Source organism: Equus caballus, chromosome 3 (genome assembly GCF_041296265.1).
Source record: "Equus caballus isolate H_3958 breed thoroughbred chromosome 3, TB-T2T, whole genome shotgun sequence".
Classification (NCBI taxonomy): Eukaryota; Metazoa; Chordata; class Mammalia; order Perissodactyla; family Equidae; genus Equus; species Equus caballus.
Window position 1 is genome coordinate 2,898,295 of NC_091686.1, and position 23,627 is coordinate 2,921,921.

Sequence of the window (23,627 nt, forward strand, 5' to 3'; positions counted from 1 at the left end):
GGCCCTGGCCCAATCATCGGCTTTTCTCCCAGCTCCCCCACCCTGCATGGCCCAAAAAAACAGGGCAACAACCACCCAGGCAACTCGATATGGTCCAGAAGCCTCCAGGGTCCCTGGGTTCCAGGAAGCCGGCGCAGGAGGGGTGGAGGGCGGGGAAGGCAGAGGGCCGGTGCCGGGAGAGGCGTTTCAGGAGCCGGGAGAGGAGCTGCTCCCGGGCTTCTCAGCCAGGACGGGCCGGCCGAAGGGCAGCCGGAAACTGGCCGGCAGGTTCACACACCCTCAGGTTCAACTCAGTCTCCAGGGCAAATGTTGAGGGCGAAGAAGATACAGGCTCCAGGCCAGGTCTCCGGCCCAGGGGGTGGTTTGAGCAGAAACAGAGAGGCTGAGAGGCTGGGCCCTTTAAATCTTGGAGTCCCTCAGCAAGGCCACCCACCCCTAACCACCACATCCAAGATTCCTGGGCTGAGCTAGCTGGTCCCTTGGGGCCTGAGGGGAGGAGGGAGACGCAGTAGACAGGAGGACTCCCCACCCTAAATACAGCAAGCAAGCAGCTCCCATCTCCACCTGGCAGAACAGAGGGGCTGGCCTGGCTGGGTGTGCAGTTCCTAAGAAACCAGGAAGAAGGTACAGCCCTGTCCATCACCCACCCCAAATGTCCCGGGGACCTGGCCTCAGCCTCCTACCCCCAAACTGTGCAAGTCCCTTCTCCCCCATGTGAACTTCAGGAGCAGACCTGGGCAGGCAGGAGAGGGGGAGAGTAGTGGCAGGGGGCGGCGGGGGGGGGGGGGGGGTGGCCACCAGCTGGGTCCTCAAGGGTGTTACCAGCCTCAGAGTTCATAACTGTTTATGGGTCTGTCTCCCAGGCCAGCATGGGCTCGTGGGGGAGGAGGGCCGCCTGCTCACCAGGCACATAGAAGGAGGCCCTGGGAGTAACTGGGGTAGGCCCCGTGGTGTCAGGCAGCCCAGCTGTGACGTGTGACCTTGGACCTCAGGCTGACCCTCAAAGTTCCGTCACCCGCAGGATGGCAAACGTAATGGTGCCAACCCCAACGGGCTGTCAAGGGATTCATGAGAAAATGTATATAAAGCACTCAGCATGTGCTGGGCAGTCAGCCTCAATATATATGATCAATGAATGTCCTTACCCTCTTCTGCCACCCCCATGTCCCAGGTGGAACCTGTCTCCAAGAGAAGAGCAGGACTGGAACTCTCCTGATAAAAGAAGGCAGGACAGGATGCACAGAGACGTCTGCGGACAGGCCCAGCCTCACCCTGCCCGCATGAGTAGGGAACTGAGCTCGGACCTAGAACCCGTGACAGGCCTGGCACTCCCCGGATGAGTCTGAGCAATGGGTATTTTGAGGCAATGAAGACAGGAAATTCAGAAGAAAGCCTGTTCCGATAACCAGCTTAGGCTGACTGTGGATGCAGCGGGCACATGGGACAGCTGTCTTCTCACCGGCCTGGCTGTGAGCTCAGGACTTGGGTAATAGTGATGGAGCATCAGCATCTCCCTTCCACCTCCAACCCTAACGATGTGCAGCGGAGGTCCCAGGCCTGGTGAGCTGGGGTCAGGACCCCTGTCCATGGGACGCAGGGACCTTGGAAATGAGCAGCCTGACTGACGGCTGGACACCGGCCCTGACACACACGCGCCATATGAGCCAGGGCAGGGCTGTGGACGTCTCAGGATCTCCCTTTCTCATCTGGCAAATGAAGAGGGACCCCCTCCAACGTACTCTGGCTACTTGCAGGTGCCTGTGAGAACCTCTGGAACAATGTGGCACTCAGAAGTCGTCTAAGCTCAAGGCTCAGAGGCCTGCTCGGGGGGCTCCCCAGAAAAGACCAGTGGGCCACCCCACACCCAGCAACCTCTTCCACTACCCTCCCCTGCCTCTTTCTTCATCTGTGCTCCAGCCCTTCTAGGAGAGCCCACTACACTTGTCCCTGTCCCTCCAGACATACATACTCAAAACTCCCCCAGATTTTGTCCCATCAGGTCCTCATGGGCAGGGACCACGGCCTTTCCTTCTCCCTCCTACCCATCCATGCAGGGCTGGGCCCAAGGCAGGGGGAGGAGGCCCTGGGAATGAGTTTCAGAGCCAGAGGGGACCATCCACCTCCCTTTGTGTTTCCCTCTCATCCTCCCAGGCCAGCTGACACATCACATCCTCTGAAATGGCCTTCCAGGACAGCTGTCCAAGGCTGAGACGCCAGAGCCGTCTGCCCATGAAAAACTACATATTGGTGTAACTGTTCACACTTTATCAATCCCACTACCACACCCCCAACTAAACTGTAAGCTCCCTGAAGGCAGGGACCCAGCCTTCTCACTCATTACTGTGCACCAGCAATAGCAGAAGCCCACTAGCAGAGCCAGAAATACACAGCCAGGGAATGAATGAAGTCAGGAAGTATCCATCCTGTGAATGAATGAGTGAGCGAATTTTAAGTGGCAAACCCAGAATCATGACTCAGATCTGTCTGCTAATCTTCTGTCTGTCATTTCTTGAACACATACAAATGCACTCAAAACAGCACTCCCACACCGCATACCCCATACCTGCAGGCCTGGGCGCCATGCAGGGGCAGAGCACGGCTCTGGGGCCGGGGTCCCTGCTTTCGAAGCCTGTCTAGTCCTAGCTGTGGGACACGGGCGATTTATTTTCCCACTCTTGACCTCAGTTTCCTGCTCTGTAAAAAGGGGGTAATCCCAGTCCCTACCTCCGAGGTCGCCGTGAAGCTTCAGTGAATTACGGAGTGTGAAGTGCTCAGAAGCAATCAATGACATTTACTGTTGATTATTATACACTCACGGATGGCCCGCGCTGCTTCCCACCGCCCTCCCCCTGCCCCGCCCCCGCCCCCGCCCCCGCCCCGAAGCCAAGACCAATCGGCGCTCCAGCCGCAGCGCCCCCGAGGCGCACAGCTGGCCAGCGGGCCGCGGCCCACCCCCGCCGGCCCCCAGCTGCCAGCGCGGGGCCTGGGACTCAGGAGTCCTGGGGTCGCCGAGGGGCGGGCGGCGGGGGCGGCCCGCCGTGCAGAACAAGCCGGGGCCCACCGGCGGCGCGAGCGAGCCTTCCCAGCCGGCCCCCCGCCGCGGCCGCTTTGTGCCCAGCCCCGGGCTGAGCGACTGCGCCGCGGCCGCGGAGCCTGCCGGCGGGAGGGGCGGCCCGACGCGCTCCCAGGACGGCCGCCTCAAAGGGTCCCGGGCCGCCCCGCGGGCCAGGCAGGCCAGGCCGGGAGGGGCGCGTTCCTGCTCGCTGGCGGGAAGAGCCCCGAGGCCCCCTCCCAGGGCCCCTCCCCGTCTCCTGGCCCGCCTCCTCCCCAACCCTGGATCTCTTCGGCCTCTCCCACCCCGACCTCCCCCGCCTCCGTCAGCTCCTCTCATCCCCGTCCCCCTCCCCTCATCTCCTAGGACCCAGGTCACACCGGTTAACTCTGCAGGCAGACCCCAGGAGGGCCCTGGAGGCCCCTAGATCCCACCTCCCGTCCTGGAAGTCTCTGCCCTCCCCGATCCCACCAGCCTCGGGTCACAGCCCTGGCTTGGAAACGAGCTGGTTCTGGGCTGGGCTTCTGAGAGAATGGGCTGTGGGAGCTTCCTGGCCTCATTTTCCCATCTGTCAGATAGGGGGTGGGAATGTGCGTCCAGTGCCAGGCACTGGGGACACGGTAGTGACCAAGACAGGCAGGGGCTCTGCGGGTTGGTGCTCACAGCCCCCCTGCCCAGGGAGGGACCATCCACTGAGACCTCCTGGTGATGTGCACAGGGTTACACTGCCATAGGACCACATGGTTTGGGGAGGAGGGCAACAAGGCTTCTAGGGCAGGACTGGGAGCCAGAAGCCATCCTTGCCCAGAAACAGCCCCATCAAACGGACTCACCACCCAGAGAAGCCTCTCTGAGCCTGGACTGTACCACAGAAACCAAGGAAGGCTGGGCCAGTGGCGGGTCCTCCCAGGGAAGGACCCCTTCCTCCCACATCCCTCAGCCCCTTCAGAGCACCAAGTGCATAGGCTTCCAGCCCCCAGCTTCCATCATGCCTCCCCCATCACCCTGGGCTCAAATGTCACCTCCAGACGGCCCTGTCTGGACAGCCTCTCCCACCACTCCCTATCCCAGGACCTGCTTTGTTTCCCAGAAATTATGTTACTGACTCATGCACTTGTAGGTGGCCTTTGCCTCCACTAGAATAAACTTCTCTCCTATCCACCGCTGTGGCCTCAGCACCTTGAACAGTGCCCAGCACGCAGTAGGTACTCAATAATCGTGTGTGGGATGAAGAAATAAACAAATGAATGAATGGACAAACAGGTAAGATAGACCTTAAAAGCGTAGAAACCCAAGCTGTACCCAGCTAAGAGGATTCCATGACAAGTGATCAAATGAGTCTGGAAATCAGAACTAACATCTGAGAGAGTCCCGCATTAGCATTTGAGAGGCTCTGTCAAAAGTTTTAAAAACTTTAACTCCATTTACCAGTGTTTGCCAAATGTGTCTGGCCACAGAAAACATTTTTTATTCTTTTAGTGGAAAATCAACAAAATCCTGGAATACATTTTGGGAAACACCAATATAAACTCATTTCCCACCCTCACAGCCCGAACTTTACAGTTGGTAAAGTGAATCATAGAAGGAGAAAGAACTTTCTTCTGTCTTTTGTGAGGTCAGATCTAGCATAGTGCTTGGCACAGAGGAGGTGCTCCAAAATTATTCAAATGAATGGCTATAAAGTAAATTCACAACGAAGTCTAACCCCCATGTGCATTTTCTCTGCACCTACCCCAATAGTCTGACCCACGCAAGCAGCAGCAAGAGCCCCTTCCCCCTGGAGGCTGGCGCTCACAGTGCACACACATGCACATGCACATGCACATGCATACGTGTACACACAGAGGCAAACTCGAGCCAGCACACACACGCACACATACAGATTCATGCACTCACATATGCGCGTACACATAGACAAAGACACATGCACACACAGACACAGGCACACACGTGCACACCAATTCTGGGACACAGGCCCTCCCACACAGCCCCCTTCCTCATGCCTGTCCAGTGCACACCTTAAGAAAGGTTGCTGTCCTTGATGAGAAGGGGAGAATGGACATGGGGGCGCAGAAGCCTCATTCACAACCTGGTACCACCAAGAGGCTGGGGCGCCCCAGCAGGTGACAGATTAAAAGCTAGGTTTTTCCCACCCATTTTTTCTGGCGCTGCATTCTGAGCACCAATATACAGAGAGAGAGAGAGGGCAAAGTTAGGCTACTCCAGAGTGACCGTGCCCCATCCCTCTGGATGGCCATTTCGGTTTTACAAAGCTTTTGCTCCCTCCTGAGACTTTCCTGGGAGCAGAGCCCTCATTCCACAGAAAACGAAGCTGAGGCTCACCAGCAACGTGGTGAGAATATGAGTGAGATGAGGGGTGGGAGCCCAGGTCTGCCTGCTCAGAATATCCTATGTCCCAGAACCTTGGGATCCCAGGTTGCTCCCAAGGCAGGCCTTGGCCTGGATGAGTGGCAGCAGCAAGATCCACCACTCGCCCTCATCCTTGCCCTGCCCCCAGGCACAATTCTGCCACAAGGTCATTGTATGACCTTGGATAGCTGACTTGCCCTCCCTGGAAAAGTTTAACCATTCACGTGAGAAGGGAGCTCAGCTGAGGATCCATTATCGCCTCTGAAAAAGAAAGTCCGACATGCCCACCTGAGCGCTCAGAAGTGTCAAGATTAAATGAGACAGAGCCTGTGAAGTACATAGCCCAGTGCCTGCACAGAAGGGGTGTTCGTTAATGTTGGCTGCCCTTGGTGTTGTGAGTCCATCCTTCTGGGCCCAAATCAAACACTAGCCCCTATTCCAGGCCTTGCCTGATTCCCCCATCAAAAGGAATCCCTCCAACTTCTCTCAGCCCTCAACCTCCACCTCTGTCTTGGACTGTCCTGTCTGGTCCTGTTGGTTAGGGTCTTACATCCTCTCCAGACTATGGGTTCCCTGAGAGCATGGCCTCCATTTGGTTCATCTCTGCATCCTCCTTGGAGCCCAGGCTGAGAGTCTCAGCTGAGTAAGATACTCAGGATCTGGAAGGAAGGAAGGAAAAGAAAGGAGGATGGATGGATGAATGGATGGATGGATGATGGACGATGGATGGATAGATGATGGATGGATGGATGGATGGATGGATGGTGGATGGATGACAGATGGATGGATGATGGATGGATGATGGATGGATGGATGATGGATGGATGACGGATGGATGGATGACGGATGGATGGATGGATGGATGGATGATGGATGGATGGATGATGGATGGATGAATGGATGGATGGGTGATGGATGGATGGATGGATGGATGGATGATGGATGGATGGATGGATGGATGGATGGATGATGGATGAATGGGTGATGGATGGATGACGGATGGATGGATGACGGATGGATGGGTGATGGATGGATGGATGGATGGATGGATGGATGATGGATGGATGGATGATGGATGGATGGATGATGGATGGATGACGGATGGATGGGTGATGGATGGATGGATGGATGAATGGGTGATGGATGGATGGATGACGGATGGATGGATGATGAATGGATGGATGGATGATGGATGGATGGATAGATAGATGATGGATTGATGGATGGATGGATGATGGATGGATGGATGGATGATGGATGGATGGATGATGGATGGATGACGGATGGATGGGTGATGGATGGATGGATGGATGGATGGATGGATGATGGATGGATGGATGATGGATGGATGACGGATGGATGGGTGATGGATGGATGGATGGATGGATGGATGGATGACGGATGGATGGGTGATGGATGGATGACGGATGGATGGGTGATGGATGGATGAATGGATGACGGATGGATGGATGACGGATGGATGGATGATGAATGGATGAGTGATGGATGATGAATGGATGCATGATGAATGGATGATGGATAGATGGATGGAAGGAAGAAGAGACAGGACTAAAGGACTAGCTGAGGGAAAGAAATGCCCAAACCCCCAAGCTCCACATTCAGTGCAGTGCCCCCTTCTGAAGAAGAAATAAAAATGGTCTATGAACATAAGAAAAATGGTCAACTTCACTAGTAATCAGGGAAATACAAATTAAAACAATGAGCTGTTTCTTGCCCACCAGATTGGCAAAACGAAAAAGACAGGGAAAAGACAAAAGAAAGAGAAAAAAAGAATACATCCTACGTGGGCAAGGATTAGGAGAAACATGCATTCACACACTATTATGGAAGGATAAACCGACACAGCCTTTGTGGAGGGCAATTTGGAGCTCTCTCTCAAATTTTTCCAGCAACTCCTCTTTGACCTAACAATTCCACTTCTAGAAATCTAGCCTAAGAAACATGAAGATTTATAAACAAGGATGCTCCCTGCATCCTGTTTATAACAGTGAGAAACCGGAAGCAGCTTAACGTCCATCAATAGAGTATCGTAGGTAAATTCTGGTACATCCGTTCTGTAGTATGGTGGCTGTGGAAATGGAACAGGTCTGTAACACTAGCATGATGGTATGTCTCACACTAATGGTTCTTAACCCTGGCTGCACACTCCAAGGACTCTGGAAGCTTTAAAAAAAAACCTGACCTGGGGCCTCATCCTCAAAGACTGGATTACCTGATCCGTGGTGGGGCCCAGGTAATGTTATTGCTTTAAGTGCCTAAGATGATACTAACGCACAACCAAGATTGGAAACGCACTGCTACATGAAAAGAACAAATGACAGACAGTGTGGTCAAGCGGTACATGAGACCATCCAGGTTTAAAATGAGGTACGCATAGGTGTATGTACATATGTTTTTGTGTCAGTGCACCACAGAAAAGGTCTGGAAGGAAAGATACCTGTGGAAAACAGTGCTTATCTCTAGGAAAGGAGCGGATTCTATTACTTTTTTAAGATGTGCATGTGGACAGGCCAGAAGGCAGCATTACAAGAGTGGGGAGCAGGACAGACCCCTGTGCCTTCCCTCATGGCCCTCTCTCCTAGCCCAGAGCCCGGGGACTTCTCCAGCCCCCAGAGAAAGCATGAGTGTCTCTGCTGTCTTCCTGGCCCCTCAGGTCATTATAAATACAGGTAACAGTTACTGGCAGGCTCTGGAGCTAATCCCAGTTCCGCTACCTCCTCCATGTGACTTTGGGGTGAGGTTTGTACATTTGTGAAACTGAGATGAATCAGAGAGCTGTTGTGAGAACTCGGGGTGAGTGGGGGGACACATGGGAAGGGCTGAAGGCAGGGCCTGGCACAAGGAAGTACTTGGTCATGACTGTCCCTCCAGCATCCTCTCCAGGGATCAGGGCTGGCCTTGCTGGTGGCTCTGGATGGGCATACGTGGGACTCGGTCATTCTCCACCCATGTGGTCTCTGGCTTAGAGAAGCACCAGAGAGAAGCTGCTCCAGCAATGCTTGGCAAAGCCGCTGGAGCCCAGAGAGCCGGGGACACCACAGGCTGAACTGTCAGACACCTGAAAAGACACCGATGTCACCATCAAACCCTGACATTTCTTCTCTTGTCTCATGTTCCCCTCAACCTTCCAAAGGGCCAGGGGAGCAGGGGAGGACCCAGTGCCCTGCCGTAGGGTTCCCCAGGGCCACCTCTTGAGACTTCTCGCTCTGTGGACTGGTCACTTTAAAAGGTAATTTGAAAAGACTTAACAATATCTTTCTAGCCTGTATTATTTTAACACCAAAGCTTCTCGGGTTTTCTCCTTCTTTTGTTCCAGGAAGTAAAATCCTAAAAGATCTAACACAGGCAGCTACTCCAACCAAGTGCCTCCCATCTCAAAGACAAGGAAACTGAGGCCCACAGAGGGAGCTGTCGTGCCCAGATCACAGAGCACGTCTCCTTCAACCCACAACCCTCCCCAACGAGAGAAAGAAATCAATCTTGGCTCAGACCTTCAGGGAGAAGAGGGTCTCTCTCTTTCATTCTGAGTTTTGTTTTCCTGGCAAGTTCCCCTGCAAACACATCTCACTCTCTCCTTCCTGCACAAACCCCGGCCCTTCCCCTCAACCCCACCCCTGACTCCGAGGGCTGTTCAGGGGCAAAGCGTCCGTGAAAGATAAAGCAAGTCTTAAAGGGTGCTTAATGGAGGCTGGGCCGCGAGCCCCAGCCAGCACCGAGCTGGGTCAAATCTGTCTGGTCTGAAGCCCCCTCAGCAACGTGGCCGGATGGTCGGGGGCAGGATGAGGAGTTTCTTCAATTAAAAGTTCTGTTTTATTTAAAGTTAGTATGAAAATCTCATATTGCTTTCATTATTTAAAAATGTTTTACAATCTAGCACAATGCTTGGCACAAAGCCTTCAGTAAACAGTAGCTACAATCACGGCAGAGAGCACGGCCACCCCCAGTACGGGCTGACGGCAAAGGCGGGGAATGGGCACGAGCCATCCCCAACCCCAAGGGGCATGAGGACGCCCAGTTCTCCAGGGTGGAGCATCTCGCACCTCCTGAACATGAATAGGGGCCGGGGGGAGCTGGAGGGGGCAGGAGAGACCATCAGAATCACCCTCAAGGACAGCTGTTCCCTCAGTTCACTCTCTCAGTCGTTCACTTAGGAACTCGTGTATTCATTCATCCGTCATCTATTTACTACACACTCATTCACTTGTCCACCCATTCATTTATTCCCTTAACAGTTTACATATTTACTCAGTCATGTAAGAAATCCTTTTTAGACACAAGGACCCAGAAGCCTAGGTCAAGGCCATCTATGAATGAGTGTGGGGTCCTGGAAGCCCATGAGGCTGACCGCACCCCATACATAGAGATCCTGCCACTGAGCGAGTAGAGCAAGGCAAGCTTTGTCAACTCTCAACAGGGCTGTTCGGAGACTGGGAACTTGAGTTACTCCCTAAGGCCCCAGGAGACAGAACCAGGACCAATGCATTGAAATTACGGGAGGCAGAATGCAGCTTCATGGGAAGAAGAACAGGTTAAATTCAAGCCAAAAATGCAAAGATGTGCACGAGGTAGTGAGCTCCCTGCGAGTGAAAGTGTGCAAGTTCAGGCTGGATGAAACCAAGGATGCCACAGACACACCCAAAGAAGTCTGCATGAAGCTTTTAACCTGAGGTTTTCAGGATCCTGAGAAGTTCAAAGGCAAAAACAGCAAGGGTCTGAATCTTCCCAGTACATGTGCCAGGCCCCTGGCTGGCCACTCTCTCCCTGAGGGGCGTACGGCACCCACAGAGCTGTCCCGGGCACTGACACTGCTCGCTGCTCCCTAGAGAACCCAGCACTCTCTGCAGCCTCCACCCTAGGTGACAGGAGTCTGCCCCTCTTTCCATTCCGCCCCTTTGGGAGCCTGCTCTCCTCCCTCACCCTCTCCCTGGGGACCCTCTGGAGCTAGTGATTGTCTCTCCTCTCCCCAAGTTCAAACCTGCAGCCCCAGGGGGCTAGGGACAAAGTCATAACTCAGTTCAGGAACCAGAAATGTGCTCTATGCTGCTGGTGGCTACAAGGGCCTGCAGTCCCAGGCCAAGGGAGTACACACAGCCCGGATGCGGCAGGCGCTACCACCCCAGCGCCCTTACCCAGCCATGCCCTGCTCCCTGCCCAAGCCCAGATGGCCATCACTCTGCCCTCAGGCAGGTAAAATTCAGTGCAACAGGAGTTAGGTGAACAGTATGTTTTATTTAATTAGGATCAACAGAAGAGATAAACCTCACAGCAGGATAGGGAATGACAACGCTGCAAAAAATAATTCATGCCCAGGTAATGAAAGGGCAGATTTCAATTACAGAGAAAACCAGGGAGAAAAAGGCGCTGGCACCTCCGAGGTGGAGAACAGTGTAAGGGTCTGCAGTGCCCACCCCGGGCCAGAGGTGGCCGGCCCTCCAGGACTGAAGTCAAGGCACCTAAGTGGCCATTCCTGAACAGCCGTCCCTCCCCTTTCCTCGTCACAGACAAACCAGCCTGAAGCGTGCAGGGCTGGGTGAGGCCGGGGGGCTGTCTGGGTCCTGACAGGCAGGTATGGAGGCCGCTGGGATCTGCCCTGCCAGGGCCACTGGGCAAGCTCACACTCAGCCAGTCTTAGTCTCCAGAGGAATGGTGTCCCCAAGGAAAGAGATTCCTTCTGACCCTGAGAATGGTCACCAGCTCACTCAACAGCTCCTAAGCACCCCTCCTGCCCTGCGCCCACTGGGGTCCTGATGGCGAGCCCTGCCCCAGCTTCTGGCACACGCGACCCACCTCGCACATCAGAGCGAGGAAGAGCACTACCAGCTCTTCAGAGTCACTTCATCTTCTGAGCCCCTGTTTCCATTTCTCCCTGGAAAATGGAGACCCCGAACAGGACGGCCTCCTCGGAGGGTGGCGGGCTGAGCTCCCCACCGCACCAACCCCAGGCTGCTGATGAGAAATGAAAGTTCACGGTGGTGATGACTATACAACGACGCGAATGGACTTAATGCCATGGAACCGGACACTCACAAATGGTTACAATGACAAATTTTATGCTAGGTATGTCCTACCTCAATTTTTAAAAAGGGAAAAAAAATGAAGAGTTCTGAACCCCTCCCCAGACCAGGTGGGTGAGCATCTCTAGGATCCCGGCCCGGAATCTGAAATTTTAACCAGCTTTACTCTAGGGGAAAGCGACGAACTGAGGATCCACTAATATGGATGAATCCACTCTCTCCCCAAACCAAGGGCTCCCCTCACCTCTTCCAGGCTAATGCCTTGAATTAGCTCAATAAATACTTCTCATGCAAATGAGTACTCAAGACAATGATTTCTCCAAGTTTCTTAGTCCCAGGAAGCATTTTCCCTCCAAATGCACACTCCTGCCACGCCCTCATGCCCAGGGCTCGGCAGCATCCACCACAGACAGCACACCTGTGCAGCTCACGCTCGGCTCTCTCTCGCCTCCTCATCCCTGGTCCTTGGGTACCGCCAGCCCCAACACCCCCATTAGCTACGAGAGGGAAATTGCTGCTAAATTAGTGAGCCCATCTACAGAGCCCCATTTTATATCCCAATTCAGAAGATGACATGAACATCTGCTTTCACTTCAAGACATTAATTTTCAATTATTGGAGAAAAACAAAATTAGTCCTGACAAATTGCTGGCGAACACACGCTCTTGTCTGGTGGTTCATAATAACAACTCGGGGGCCCACAATTCGTGTCCTCGGACAGAGTTTCCTGACAGCCCGGTCCTCCCGAGTCAGGGGCCGCAGTCTCCTGGCCCCGAGTTCTGTCTGCTGTCAGGGAACGGCCTCTCTGGCCGCTGGGTTCCAAGAACTAAGGAATTTAGGTTTTTCTCTCTCTGGAGAAGGCAGGGATGGGGAGAGGGGGGAGGATAAATAAAAACATTTTCAGCTGACCATTTTCAGCTTCAAACATTTCAAGCTTTGCGTCTCTTCCAGTTTCAGGATTCCACACATTTAGACAGGAATACAGACCAGTCCTGAGGCCAAGGGCACCTAGCAAAGGCACACGTGCACCACCTTATAATGCACGTTTGCCATCTGTGATGGGAGAAGGATGGGTGACGCGATTCTCTTACGAGATCCCTTCCACCCTGGCCGTGATGTCACGCAGGATTCCAAGTCCAAAACTCAACAGCCCTGGGCTCTGAGATGGGAATGCTTATAAATCTTCCATAACCAAACACTGTTTGCTGGGGTCCCATTAACCCAGGAACCTGGTTCATCCAGGGTCAGAATCTACAGGAAAAAGAAGAAAGAAAACCCCGAATTTGTCAACCTCAAGGACCCCAAATCCAGAGAACAACCCACTTGATAAGAGATTATCAACACCGTAATCTCATTTGATGGATTTTTTATGTATCTCGGTTGCTGTAGTCACTGTATCAATAAGAAGCCCCTGAAATGTGAAGGGGCAGAAGAATTGAGAGATAATGATGTAGCAATCTTTGAATTTAACTTGTCATAACTGAAACCAGAGTGTGTTTACCTGGGTAACACATTCAGACTGGGAGGGGCGAGGGCAGGGGGCAGTAACCAGAGGGAGGCAGGTTTGAAAAAAAAGAAAACAAAACAAAACAACAAAGGAAAATTATATCTTTAAGAAGAGAATGACAGACGTTGCTACTCCCAAAGTCAACCCGGTAACTGAGCTCCAACATTGTGTAATTGACTTTGCAAGTAGACAACAGCAACGCAACAAAGAAAATGTCAGTGTTTTCACAGCACTAATCTATAACGCTGGGAGGCCCTCCTGCTGTCAGCCAGGGCTGACAATACAATAGCTTTCAAAGGGATATTACCATCATGCTTTTTATTCCTGACATCAATCAAGACAAAGAAAATCCTTTTCACAAGACATTAAAAATCAAACCTTTGTACAAGAAGATAGGTAAAACAGTATTCTCCTTAAAGACAGTCACACTGAGCAATCAGCTAATTGGCACTCCTTGAAAAAAGGTAAAGTATTTTTATTTACTGAGTATACAACCCCAATCGTTGGCTGCCACCGATCCTGGCAGGTAAGCTATGAATCAAAAGTTTCCAATGGCATCTCCCCACTGCACTCAACCCTACCTCTCCCACAGTAGGCCAAGGGAGCTAACAGCCAGAGTCAGAAACTTCAAGCGGGATATCACCAATCCAGGCTTAATTAGTCCATTTTGGGTGCAAAACTATACTAATTACCAACTAACATGTTTATGCACAAAATGCCCTTAGAAGCTGACAAGAATTTGCAGAAATTGCCAAATTCACCAACCAAGGTGTATCACGGTTTTCCCCAGCTACCCGCAGTAATGGGGAGCCCACTAACAGTTTTCAAGGCAGTCTCCTGTTGTAATTACCCTAGACCTGCAGATAAGAAAGGAGCCCTGAAACCTACTGCAAACGTTTTCGAGACACGAAGATCATATTCTTTGCAAACAGCAGTGTACCACAGACAAGGTCCGGGAAAAGTAAATCCACCTTAACCTCAACCAAGCAAAGAGTTAACTAAACCCACCCACCCACCTTGGTAAAAAGGATGGGGCCATCAGTAAAGCTAGCCATCCTCTGCTTGTTTACCATCAAGACAGTTGTAGATGCCTGCATGTCAGAGGCTGGTGACACAGAAACCTGAGGGTCCAGGAGCAGGGAGTTAAGAGGTGCTAATGTTTGTGAAAGCTCATTATCTATACACTCTCCAAGCCACTGGAGCGACAAGAGTCCACCAGCCTGCCCAGGGGTCCAAGATGGCATGTCCCCACACCTCCTCAGGGCTGACAGAACCGCTGGTCTAGGTAGCCCCAAGCTCCAGACTATTGCCGAGGAAGAGAGGGGGAGAGAACTCATTCAGTTTCCAGCAGGGGGGTCCCACTGGAACTCAGAGTCAAGGTGTTTTGTGACTTTTCCCTCTGGTACCTAACAGACCATCTGCCAAAAACATGCAAGTGAGTCCAGTCAAAGACAGAGATGTTACTCTGTCAGCATCTGCAGCAGAAAAGGCTGTGTGTGCTTTTCAGACATAACTGGACATCGCTGTTTATTTTTAAACAGTATCTGAATGACAGGTGCTGTTCATTTCACTGCAAAATGGGCAAAGATTTTAAAAGAAGAGGGAACTGGCCCCAACACTGCCTTGAAGAATCACATTCTCCCACCACCATCTAAATGAGCCTTTTTCCAAGAGCCAGGCAGCACGTCGGCAGCATCAGCCTCAGTGGCAGATTCCTTTCATTTACACATCCAAATGAACAGTTAAGAGAAATCAATGCATCTAATTGCCAGACTATTAAATCCTACATCAGGGGAAGAATTCCACAGCCACCAGCTTAAGAGTTGGCTACCGATATAGCAATTATTGCAACTTTCTATTCGATTGAACCAGATGCCCAGCCTTTGGTCCCCCATCTAGGAATGCCGGACTCAAAGATGCTGCACTCCAGTTTCCTCCTCTCTTGGTTCCCCCGACTCCTCCTCTGTCAACATGCTGTAGCAAACCACCACAGTGCCAGGACTGGCTGCTTCTACCGAATTACTTTATGACTGCAAAGTCACCGGCACTTTGCACCTTTCCTTATTAATTTAGGAATTTAGGACGTTTAGCAGCGTCCTTCTGCCAGAGGCACATAGTTATCTTCTCGTATCACTTATTAAGTTTTTGCAAGGAAACAGGTGTAAGAATCTAAACAGCAGTCATTACACATAAAGACTGTTTTCTAGAGAGAGACAGGCCCTTCCAAAGCTGGGACTGGGTTACTTAATTGAGGAGGAGGAGATTAAATATTAGGATTAAATATCAGCTGCCCCAATCCACACAGAAAGCTAAAGACTCTATAACGGATTTGTTTTGCCCTTCCTACAAGATCATGTACACTTAGCCAAACAAATCTCGACAATTTACACTTGTATGTGGTCTCAGTTGAATCAAGAAACCTGTAACCTCAGAACGCCTCTATTTATTACATCTCAATTATTTCCATGGAAACACGAGCAGTGGCAAACTACACTGTTCCCAAGTCCCCAGACCACCAAATTTATACGATGGACTTTTGAGGAGCTACAGGCTGGGAGGAGAAGGAGACAGAGAAGCAAGGGGAGTGCAGAGAAGTCACCGGGGGTAGTTTTGGATGTTGGGGTTGGAGGGGCTGTGTGGGTGCAGCCTGAGTGTTAATTAATACTAAGAATTGTAATTAACAGGCACTTGCTAGATGGAGAAAACTGACCATATTACAAATTATTCAAAAGTTTTCATCTGAGGCTAGGAAAAGGATGTGTTTACTTCCCTTGTAAATGCATAGGCTGTTTCGTGGATCTGAGTCGACAGCGTGGGTGAGGGAGGCAGGTCACCAAACCACCCAGCATCATCAGCCAAAATAACATCAGTGAGATGTGATGAGAGCAGTCGCAGAGAACGAGGCCAAAATTATCAAAGGGAACAAATCACCTCGCAACTGCCACACCACACCACCAGGAAACAAAAGGGGGCAGAACGGCGTAGGGAGGGAAAATCGGTCAGAAATCTGACTTTTGTAATATTCGTGGGTTTTGGGGGTTTTTTTTTTTTTAAATCACAAGGCTTTTGAAAACCAATGAGGCTATTCTCTCCCCTGCTCCAGCCCCCTACCCAATTTGCTGGGTGTCCTGCCTGGGAGCTAGCTTTTCCAAAGAAGGACAAACATCCTGTGGGACCAGTGACCCCACTCCAGAAGGGAGGTTGCGTCTCCGAGTGGGAACTGAGACCCCTCCACCCCACCCCCAGGCCTGTTTGATTTTCAAAGCAGCAGTGCCAGTGCTTTCAAATCACACTTTCTGAGCATCCATTAGAAATTGTTATATTTCTGTCTTTCCTTCCTGCTATGGGCTTTCACATTTCCGAGATCAATTACGAATTACAGTCAAGCAACTTCCACAGCAGAACGTGCGGGCTGGACAAGTCCACAATGCCTCTACGTTAGCCCTGACACACAGCAGTGCAGGCGACAGAAAATGAAATAAAATTTAAAAGGCACCACTGTTCCTTAAGAAGCACCTTCAAACATCTTTAAAGGTGAAGACCTTGTCGCTTTAAACACTTGGTTGGAGCTGTCCACACTCAAGCACACACTTTTGAATATTGCTTGAGAAAGGGGGAGGCACTTCTTGAAAAGCAGTGAGCCCATCACCTGCTGTAGCTCTTATCTACCCAAATTATCTTCTCTCTCAATTCCTCCCTTGACAAGTGGCCACATCTCCACCCTATTCACGCCAGTAAACTGAATAAAAGGCAAATGGTGAGAGACAAAGGTTGTAGCTGCTTTTGGAAAATGCAGAGAACCACAGGAAGAAACAGAGGATGTCAGACTCCAAGGGCAGAAAGGCGCCCTGTGGTTGATAGTTACAACACTTCTCAAATGCCTGCACTGGCCTGTTCCCAGTTTGCTGTCGTCCCCCATCAATTAGCTTGAACTGTTGCTATAGGTCCACATACAGTACATTTAGAGAGAGACACTCAGTGAAAATCACGTCAAGCCTCATCTCATGAAAGGCTGAAGACCAATTCTTGAGTCTTTCTCAGAGGCACACAGTGGTTTCTGAACCAGGTTGGAGCAACTCAGACACCCACCCATCTGTTCAGCGAGAATCGCTTTCTGTGTATCGTCTTCTAAAACAAGGGTGTTGGGGGGCACTGATTGAGGTCAGAGGTAGGTAAGCTTTAAATCTTCCTTTATGAAAAATCCGCTCCTACACATAGATTTTAACCCAAAATCAACTGCCCGGGTTAGATAAAACTGGTTTCCAACCAGAGCCTCCCATTCTACATCTTATTCTGACCACCTTAAGTGGCTAATGAAGGAGTGAGCAGTGAGCCAGGGAGAGAGAAAAGAAATCAAATATTATGTCAAGCCACAAAGCCCTACATTCAGCAAAAGGACAAACATCTGCGTTTGCCTGTCCCCTTCTTGGGGTCTCTCTTCTGGTTTCCTGGTCCCTCAATGAGAACACCCTCTGGACCCCCAGTCCTGAGGAACAGGTCAGGCTATCCCAGATTGGGATGCCTGCCAGGGCGAGGGGAACAAGACCCACTTCCCTCAAGGAAAAAGAGGAAAAGGAGCGGCCGGGTTGCTAAGTTGAGACTGAGTTGGTCTGCTTCTAAGATGACAGGAGAGGCTCTGCTAAGCCAGTGCCCCCGCACCTCCTGGGACTTCAAAAGGAGAGAAATGGCGGGCGTCTCACGACCCTGCTTGCCAGACTCCGTCCTGGCCATTCCAGCCAGAAGCAAGGCTGGCAGGAAGGGAGCGGGGCCCCAGCGCCTTTCCCGCGCAGGCCTCCAGGAAATGAACCTTTCAAAGCAGAATTGGGCTCGGGCCAGAGGTCATCAGGGGAGCTGGGAGAAGACAAGGGCCTCGGGACTTTTGGATCCAGAGCCGGGACTTTTGGATCCAGAGCCGTAGCCGCTCTCGTCCTGTCCCTCCTTTACCATCTCCCTGCGCAGCCAGGCACCCACCCGAGGGGCTGGAAATCGGGACAAAGCAGCAGGCGAGGCCTGGGGAGACCAGCGGGTGGGGAAAGGGCAGGGGAGGGGCTCAGCCGTCTGCGCGCGGCCTCTCCCAGGCGCCTCTACTCTCCAGGGGCCCACTCGAGCCGGGGGCCCTCGATAGAAATAGAAAGCAAAGCAAGGAGACGATAGGAGTGGGTGGGTGGGTGTGTGTGTGTGTGTGTGTGTGTCCTCACAAACGTGTGCACTCCGGGGACCCGATACAGGAAGCTGGCCTGGTGTCAAGGATGCGGTACCCCGGGTCGGGTCCCGGGCGCCCTCGGCGGAAGGGCTCGCACCGCGGCCGCTGCGCTCCCCTGGGGACCCGCGCCCCGCCGGCGCTGCGCAGACAATGAACTCCTGGCGGAGGCTCCCGGCCGGGTTGGCCTCGGTGGAAGAGGCAGGAAGTGCGGGGGCCCGGACCGGGAGCTCGGCCTGGGCAGGGGGCGGGGAGGGGCGCGCGGCGGCCGGGGTGGGGGCGCGCGCAAGCAACGCCCGCCGCCCTCGGCGTCCCGGGCCGACAAGGCGGGGGCCGAGGAAAGGCGACAAGGCCCGGGGCCCAGCGAGAGCGGCCTCCGAGCTGCTGGCCTCCCGGGCGCCCGTCCTCACCGCCTCTTCCTTCCTCCCGCCGCCGCCGCCGCCGAGATTCGCAATCCCCGCCAAGTCGGGCCCGCACCCCTTGATTGGCCACGCGGGCCCGGGGCCCGCACGGAGGGAGCAGCGAGGGCCCCTCGGCGGCGCCCCCAGGCCCAGGTGCCCCGCGGGCGGCGGCGCCCGGCCCGGAGACGGTCCGGGCGGGTAGGGTGTCCGCGGCGCACCCCTCCACCGCCTCCGCCTCCCGCTCCCGGCCTCCTCCTCCCCCTCCTCTTCCTCCTCCTCCGCCTCCGCCTCCTCCGCCGCCGCCGCCTCCTCCTCCTCTCGGCTCGCTCGCGCGGGTCCCCGGCCGCCCGCCCGCTCGCCGGTCCCTCCTCCCTCGCTCGCTCCCTCCCTCCTCGCTCGCTCGCTCGCTCTCTCGCGCCTCCGCCGGGCCTCGCTCGCTCACCTTTCACCGAGCGCGGCTTCGCCTGCTTCCGCCTGGACATGTCCGGGGCTCCCGGCGCTCCGTCGCCCTCCGCGGCCGGCTCCCCCCGCCGCCCCCCGCCGCTCCGGGCTGCCCTTCTCCCCCTTCTCCTCCGCCTGCCTCTCGGAAACTTTTTTTTTTGCAGCCGGGTCGGCGGCTGCGGGGAGCGGTTCGCAGGTCCGGGGCGGCCTCCCTGGGGGGGGCGGCCCGGGCCGGCCGAGGCCGCTCGGGGGCGGAGGGAGGCCCGGGGGGCGCGCCGGGGCCCTGCCTGTTGCAATGCGGCAGCCGGGGGCTCTCGGTCCCAGCGGCGGTCCCAGCGGCGCGGGGAGTCCGGAGGCCACTCGGCTGAGCCGAGTTATGCAAAAAAAAAAAAAAAAAAAAGCCGCCCCCCTCCTCCTCCCCACCCCCCGCCGGCCCCCGGCCCCTGCGGCCCCCTCCCTCCCTCCCCCACCCCACCGCCACCCTCACCCTCCTCCTCCTTCTCCTCCTCCGCCCCTTGCCGGATTTTTGTGCAAAGTTTGCAGGCGTCCGGCCACGCAGCCCGGTGCGGAGCTCACAATGAACCCATCTGAGGAGGGGGAACAGGGCTGGAGTCGAAGGGGTCTCCGGGGGGTAGGAGACCGGGAGGCAGTCGAGAGCGCCGAAGCTCAGTACCCCCCGAAAAAAAAAAAAAGCCTTCAAATTATCTCCTGCCGCACAAAAATAATAATAATAATAAATATTAATGGCTAAAAAATGCCCAAACGCCTGGTTTGGAGATTATGATGGATGGGGAGGGGAGTCCCTCAACTCAGCCTACTTGGGGGGCTCGAAACGGCTGCAGTGGCTCGGAAGCCGCAGCTCGGGGCCCCTGGCTCACGCCCCCTTCTCTGGCTCTCGGCTCGGTCCGGCGCCTGCCCCCCGGAGGAGGAAGGGGCGCGCGGGGGCGGTCAGGCGGCCGCGGACAGGCGCGCCCGTGCCCCGGGCATCGCTCAACCCGTGCGCCGGGCCGCCGCTGCCTGCCCTCGGGCTGCGGTGCTCAGCGCGCGGCACGCAGCAGATCCCCAGGCCGGTGCCAAGTCGCCGGCCCCGCTAGCTGCCTCCATGGGCCAGGGGCTCGGAGAGGGGGGAGGCGGCGGCGGCGGAGGAGGAGGAGGACGAGCAGGCGGCGGCCGGGCTCCCGTCCTCCCGGGCAGCGGCGGCGGCGGCTGCGCCCCGGCTCCTCCGCGCTCCAGCCGGCGCCGGCCCGCCCGCCAGCCTCCCTTGCGCTCCTGTCTTCTTTGTGGTCGCTGGCTCTCCTCCTCCCGATCCGGCTGCTGGGGCTGCACTGCAGAGACACATAATAAAGCCAGGCTTGGCTGGAAATGTAGCCGGGTCCCAGCAGGAGGATGTGAGGAGCGGAGTCCCGGCGGGGGAGCGCTCTGATCCCGTGGGGCGCCCCGCACTGCTCCGGCTCGGATCAGACGGAGAGAGGGCCAACAGCACCGAGCGATGGACAGCGCTGGAAATACAGCTCCGGCCGCCCGCAAAACCCGGACCGCGGCGGCGGCGGCGGCGGCAGGCACGGCGCGGGCGCGGGCACCGCACCGGCACGCGGGGCCCCGACTCGGGCGCTGGCGGCGCCGGGGGCGGGAGGAGGGAACAGACACAGGGCCCACGCGGGCTGTCAAGCTCGAAAGACGCATTAGCATCACAAACTGCAAAAAGTGAGGGAAGGGGTGGGGGGCAAACGGGTGGATTGCCCTAGCGTTGTCACCTCGCAGATTATGCCCCACGCACGTGGATTATCCCTGGACCTGGCTTTTCCCTCTCGGATTTGCCCACCGTTGAAGACCATCAGCCCCCATCCACACACTCTTCCACCAGTGAGCTAACTCTGGTCGCCCCACACACCCACATCTGTAGGGTTCCGGCGTCTGGTTGCGCGCTTTTTAGTTAAGACTATGAAAGGAACATCTTAGCCCCAAAACATTGCAGTAGCACCGCCTCCCCTTGAGCTTGACAAAAGAAATAAACCAGCTCCTACATTCCACAAAGTTTTGCCCCAGCCACCAGGGGGCGCGTCGCGTCCCTGCAGCTCCTGAACCACTTCAGGCTTCGGTTTCGGAGCCGGACCAAGAAGGGCTCAGACTTAGGGAAAGTCTTCCCCTGGCGGCTCTGGTAAACCGTTCCTCTGAAGCCTGCGCCTCCCCCGCCAGCTGCAGGCGGCCGGGTCCAGGGTGGGGGAGAGGCCCTGACATCGACCCCCTCCCGGGCGAGTGGCGCCACCTTGGGCCCGCTCATCCTGGAGTGGGAGAACCGAGCGGGTGCTGGGCGCGGCGCTGGGGGTTATCAATCTCGCGGATCGATAAGTTGCCACTTGGAGAGGGGAGGGCTGTGTCCCCTCGGAGACGAGTTACCCAGGGCAACCTTTCACGGAAAAACCTGCTGCCCGCAGAGAGCCGCGCCGGGGCTGGCCGGGCAGCGGCGCCCGCCCGGAGCAGGGCGCCTGCGCCCCGCCGTTCCCCAGCCGGTCCGCCAGCCCGGCCCGCTTCACTGTCCCACCCGTCCCTGCTCGCCTCTCCGGGCTGTGGGCTCCGACCCCTTGCTTGGCTGATTGCAGAGATAGATGCCACCCCCGCACCCCCGCGGCTAGGGAGCGCGGGCCCGCGGGTGCAGGGAAAGGCCTGAGACAGAGCGGGAGGTGGAACCAAGCTCCTGCGCTCAAGGCCGTCTCCGAGGTAGAGTCGGGTGACTGGAGAAACGCGGCGCCGAGACGGACACCGTGATACCAGGAGATAGCGAAAATCTCCAGGACCAGGACAGAGATGTCCCCTAACTGGGAGCCAGGCCCTGAGGGCCGCCCCATCCCCAAGTTAGGGCTGCCCCCCCCCCCCCCCCGGGTCGCCGCCCTTTCCAGCCCTTGCGTCCTGGAGTGTCCAACATCTCAGCCTTCCAGGAGGGAAGTGGGAGCCGCCTCCCGCAGCTCGGGGATGGCCGGGGTTAGGCTGAGCGGGGTGCCAAGGGCCAAAGCAAGGGCAGAGGCCGCGAGGCGCCTGGGAAGGAGCCAGGAGGGAGGGGCCGAATCGGCAGCTCCCCCACCCCCGCCGGCGCCTGGGATCCAGGCCCGCGGAGAGAGGCTGACAGGCGGCAGATGGCACACGCTGGGGGATGGGGGCTGATTGGCCTCGGCTCCGGGGTGCCCCCGCCACGGGCTGCCTCTCCTAGGGGAAGGGGGCGGAGAACAGCCCCCGGCTCGCCCGCCCAGGCTCTCGGCGGGCTGGAGACTGCGGATAATGCCCAGCCCGGAGCGCGAGAGAGGGAGAAGGACAAAAGGAGCGCGGGGGGGGGAAGGGGTGTGCTGGAGGAAAGGAGGGGGCCACCCGGCGGGAGAGGCGTCTGGAGACCTGCGGCGCTGCCCTTTCTCCACCCTCAGGGAACTGCGGAAGCCCCAGAGGCCAGAGGTGGGGGTAACAGAGTGGGGGGCGGGCGACAGCCTATCCAGAACTAATCCACAAGGGCTGGGGGTTCTGGAGAAGCGCACAAAGTTTTTTGTACCCCTTCCCGCGTGTCGCAGTCACACATGTTCGCGTCCCGACGCTCACTCCTCCCTCGGGAGACCTGGCTGCTGTCTCCCAGCTCAGGGGCAGTCAGGGTGAGGAGGGGGCTCCACGGCGCCCCAGCCTTGGCCCGCGCCGCTTTCTCAGAAGCCGGTTTCATTTTTAACTCCTTCCAGAAAAACGCTGTTTTAAGGAAAATTCCAGAGCAGCAAAAATTTGGTAGCTCCTACTGAAAGGGTCTCAGGGGCACTGGGTGAGGGCAAGGCTAGGGCCCTGTGCCTGGGCCTTGCCTCTCACCAGCCTGGCCACCTGGGTCCAGACAAAGGTCATTTTCAGGTGGTGTTTTATACTCCATCTGCCTACTTTCTGCAGGACCCAGGGGTCTGGGCACTCCCCTGTCAGAAAGGCCCCCTGGGGCCTCTTCTTCCTCGTCTGCAAAGTGGACAGCCAGCTGCTCCTGCCCCACCCAGAGGAGTGGTGGGGGAACTCTTCGTAAACTTTGAGGAGCCATCATCCTAAATGAAGAGAAACTGCAACTTGGTGTTTTTGAAAAGAAGACCTTGCTCAGATAAATGGGCATCTTCCTTCCAAGTCATAACTTCATTTGGGGGGGGCACCTCCTGCCCAAGGGGGTGCCTTTCCCCACCCATCTCTGCAGGCTCCACATGATGCACCCCAGACTCAGCTAGAGAGGCTACTGCCTGAGTTTCCAGGGGCAGGCATCATCCAGAGCACCCGGTGAGCGCGGGAGGGGCTGCGGCCACAGAACCAAGGTAGGACAATGAAGGGAAATAGGACAGGTTTCCTTCTGTAACCTCTAAACTAGTACCCCTGAAGAGTCCCCAGGGTTCTTCAAGAGGTGCTTTGTAGTAAGTGACCAAATGACCACCTTCGCCCCCTCCATACACACACACACCCCCCATGCACACATGTACACGTACACTTACTTTAAATGATGCTTGAACGTATACAATCTGGAATTCGTGGTTTTTGTTTACCGTTTTGTTACGTGAAAGGCACACTCTCTACCAGGGAAACTTGCATCAGCCTATAAGGAATGGTCATTTGGGGAGGAAGACTAACC

The 23,627-nt window shown here is 55.5% G+C and overlaps 1 protein-coding gene across 2 annotated transcripts in view; it reads right to left on the bottom strand.

Moving 5' to 3' along the window:
- Nucleotides 1-19,380, bottom strand: part of ZNF423 (zinc finger protein 423) — a 315,937-nt gene extending 296,557 nt beyond the window's left edge. The window contains exon 1 of one of the 2 annotated variants that reach the window (XM_070261781.1): nt 19,008-19,380. In XM_070261781.1, the coding sequence (XP_070117882.1) occupies nt 19,008-19,047 (40 nt within the window). In that variant the 5' untranslated portion in view covers nt 19,048-19,380. Of the gene's footprint in view, nt 1-2,724; nt 2,812-19,007 lie in introns of those variants that run through there. The other variant, XM_014738459.3, reaches the window with a different exon arrangement.
- Between the last annotated feature and the right edge of the window lie 4,247 nt (nt 19,381-23,627).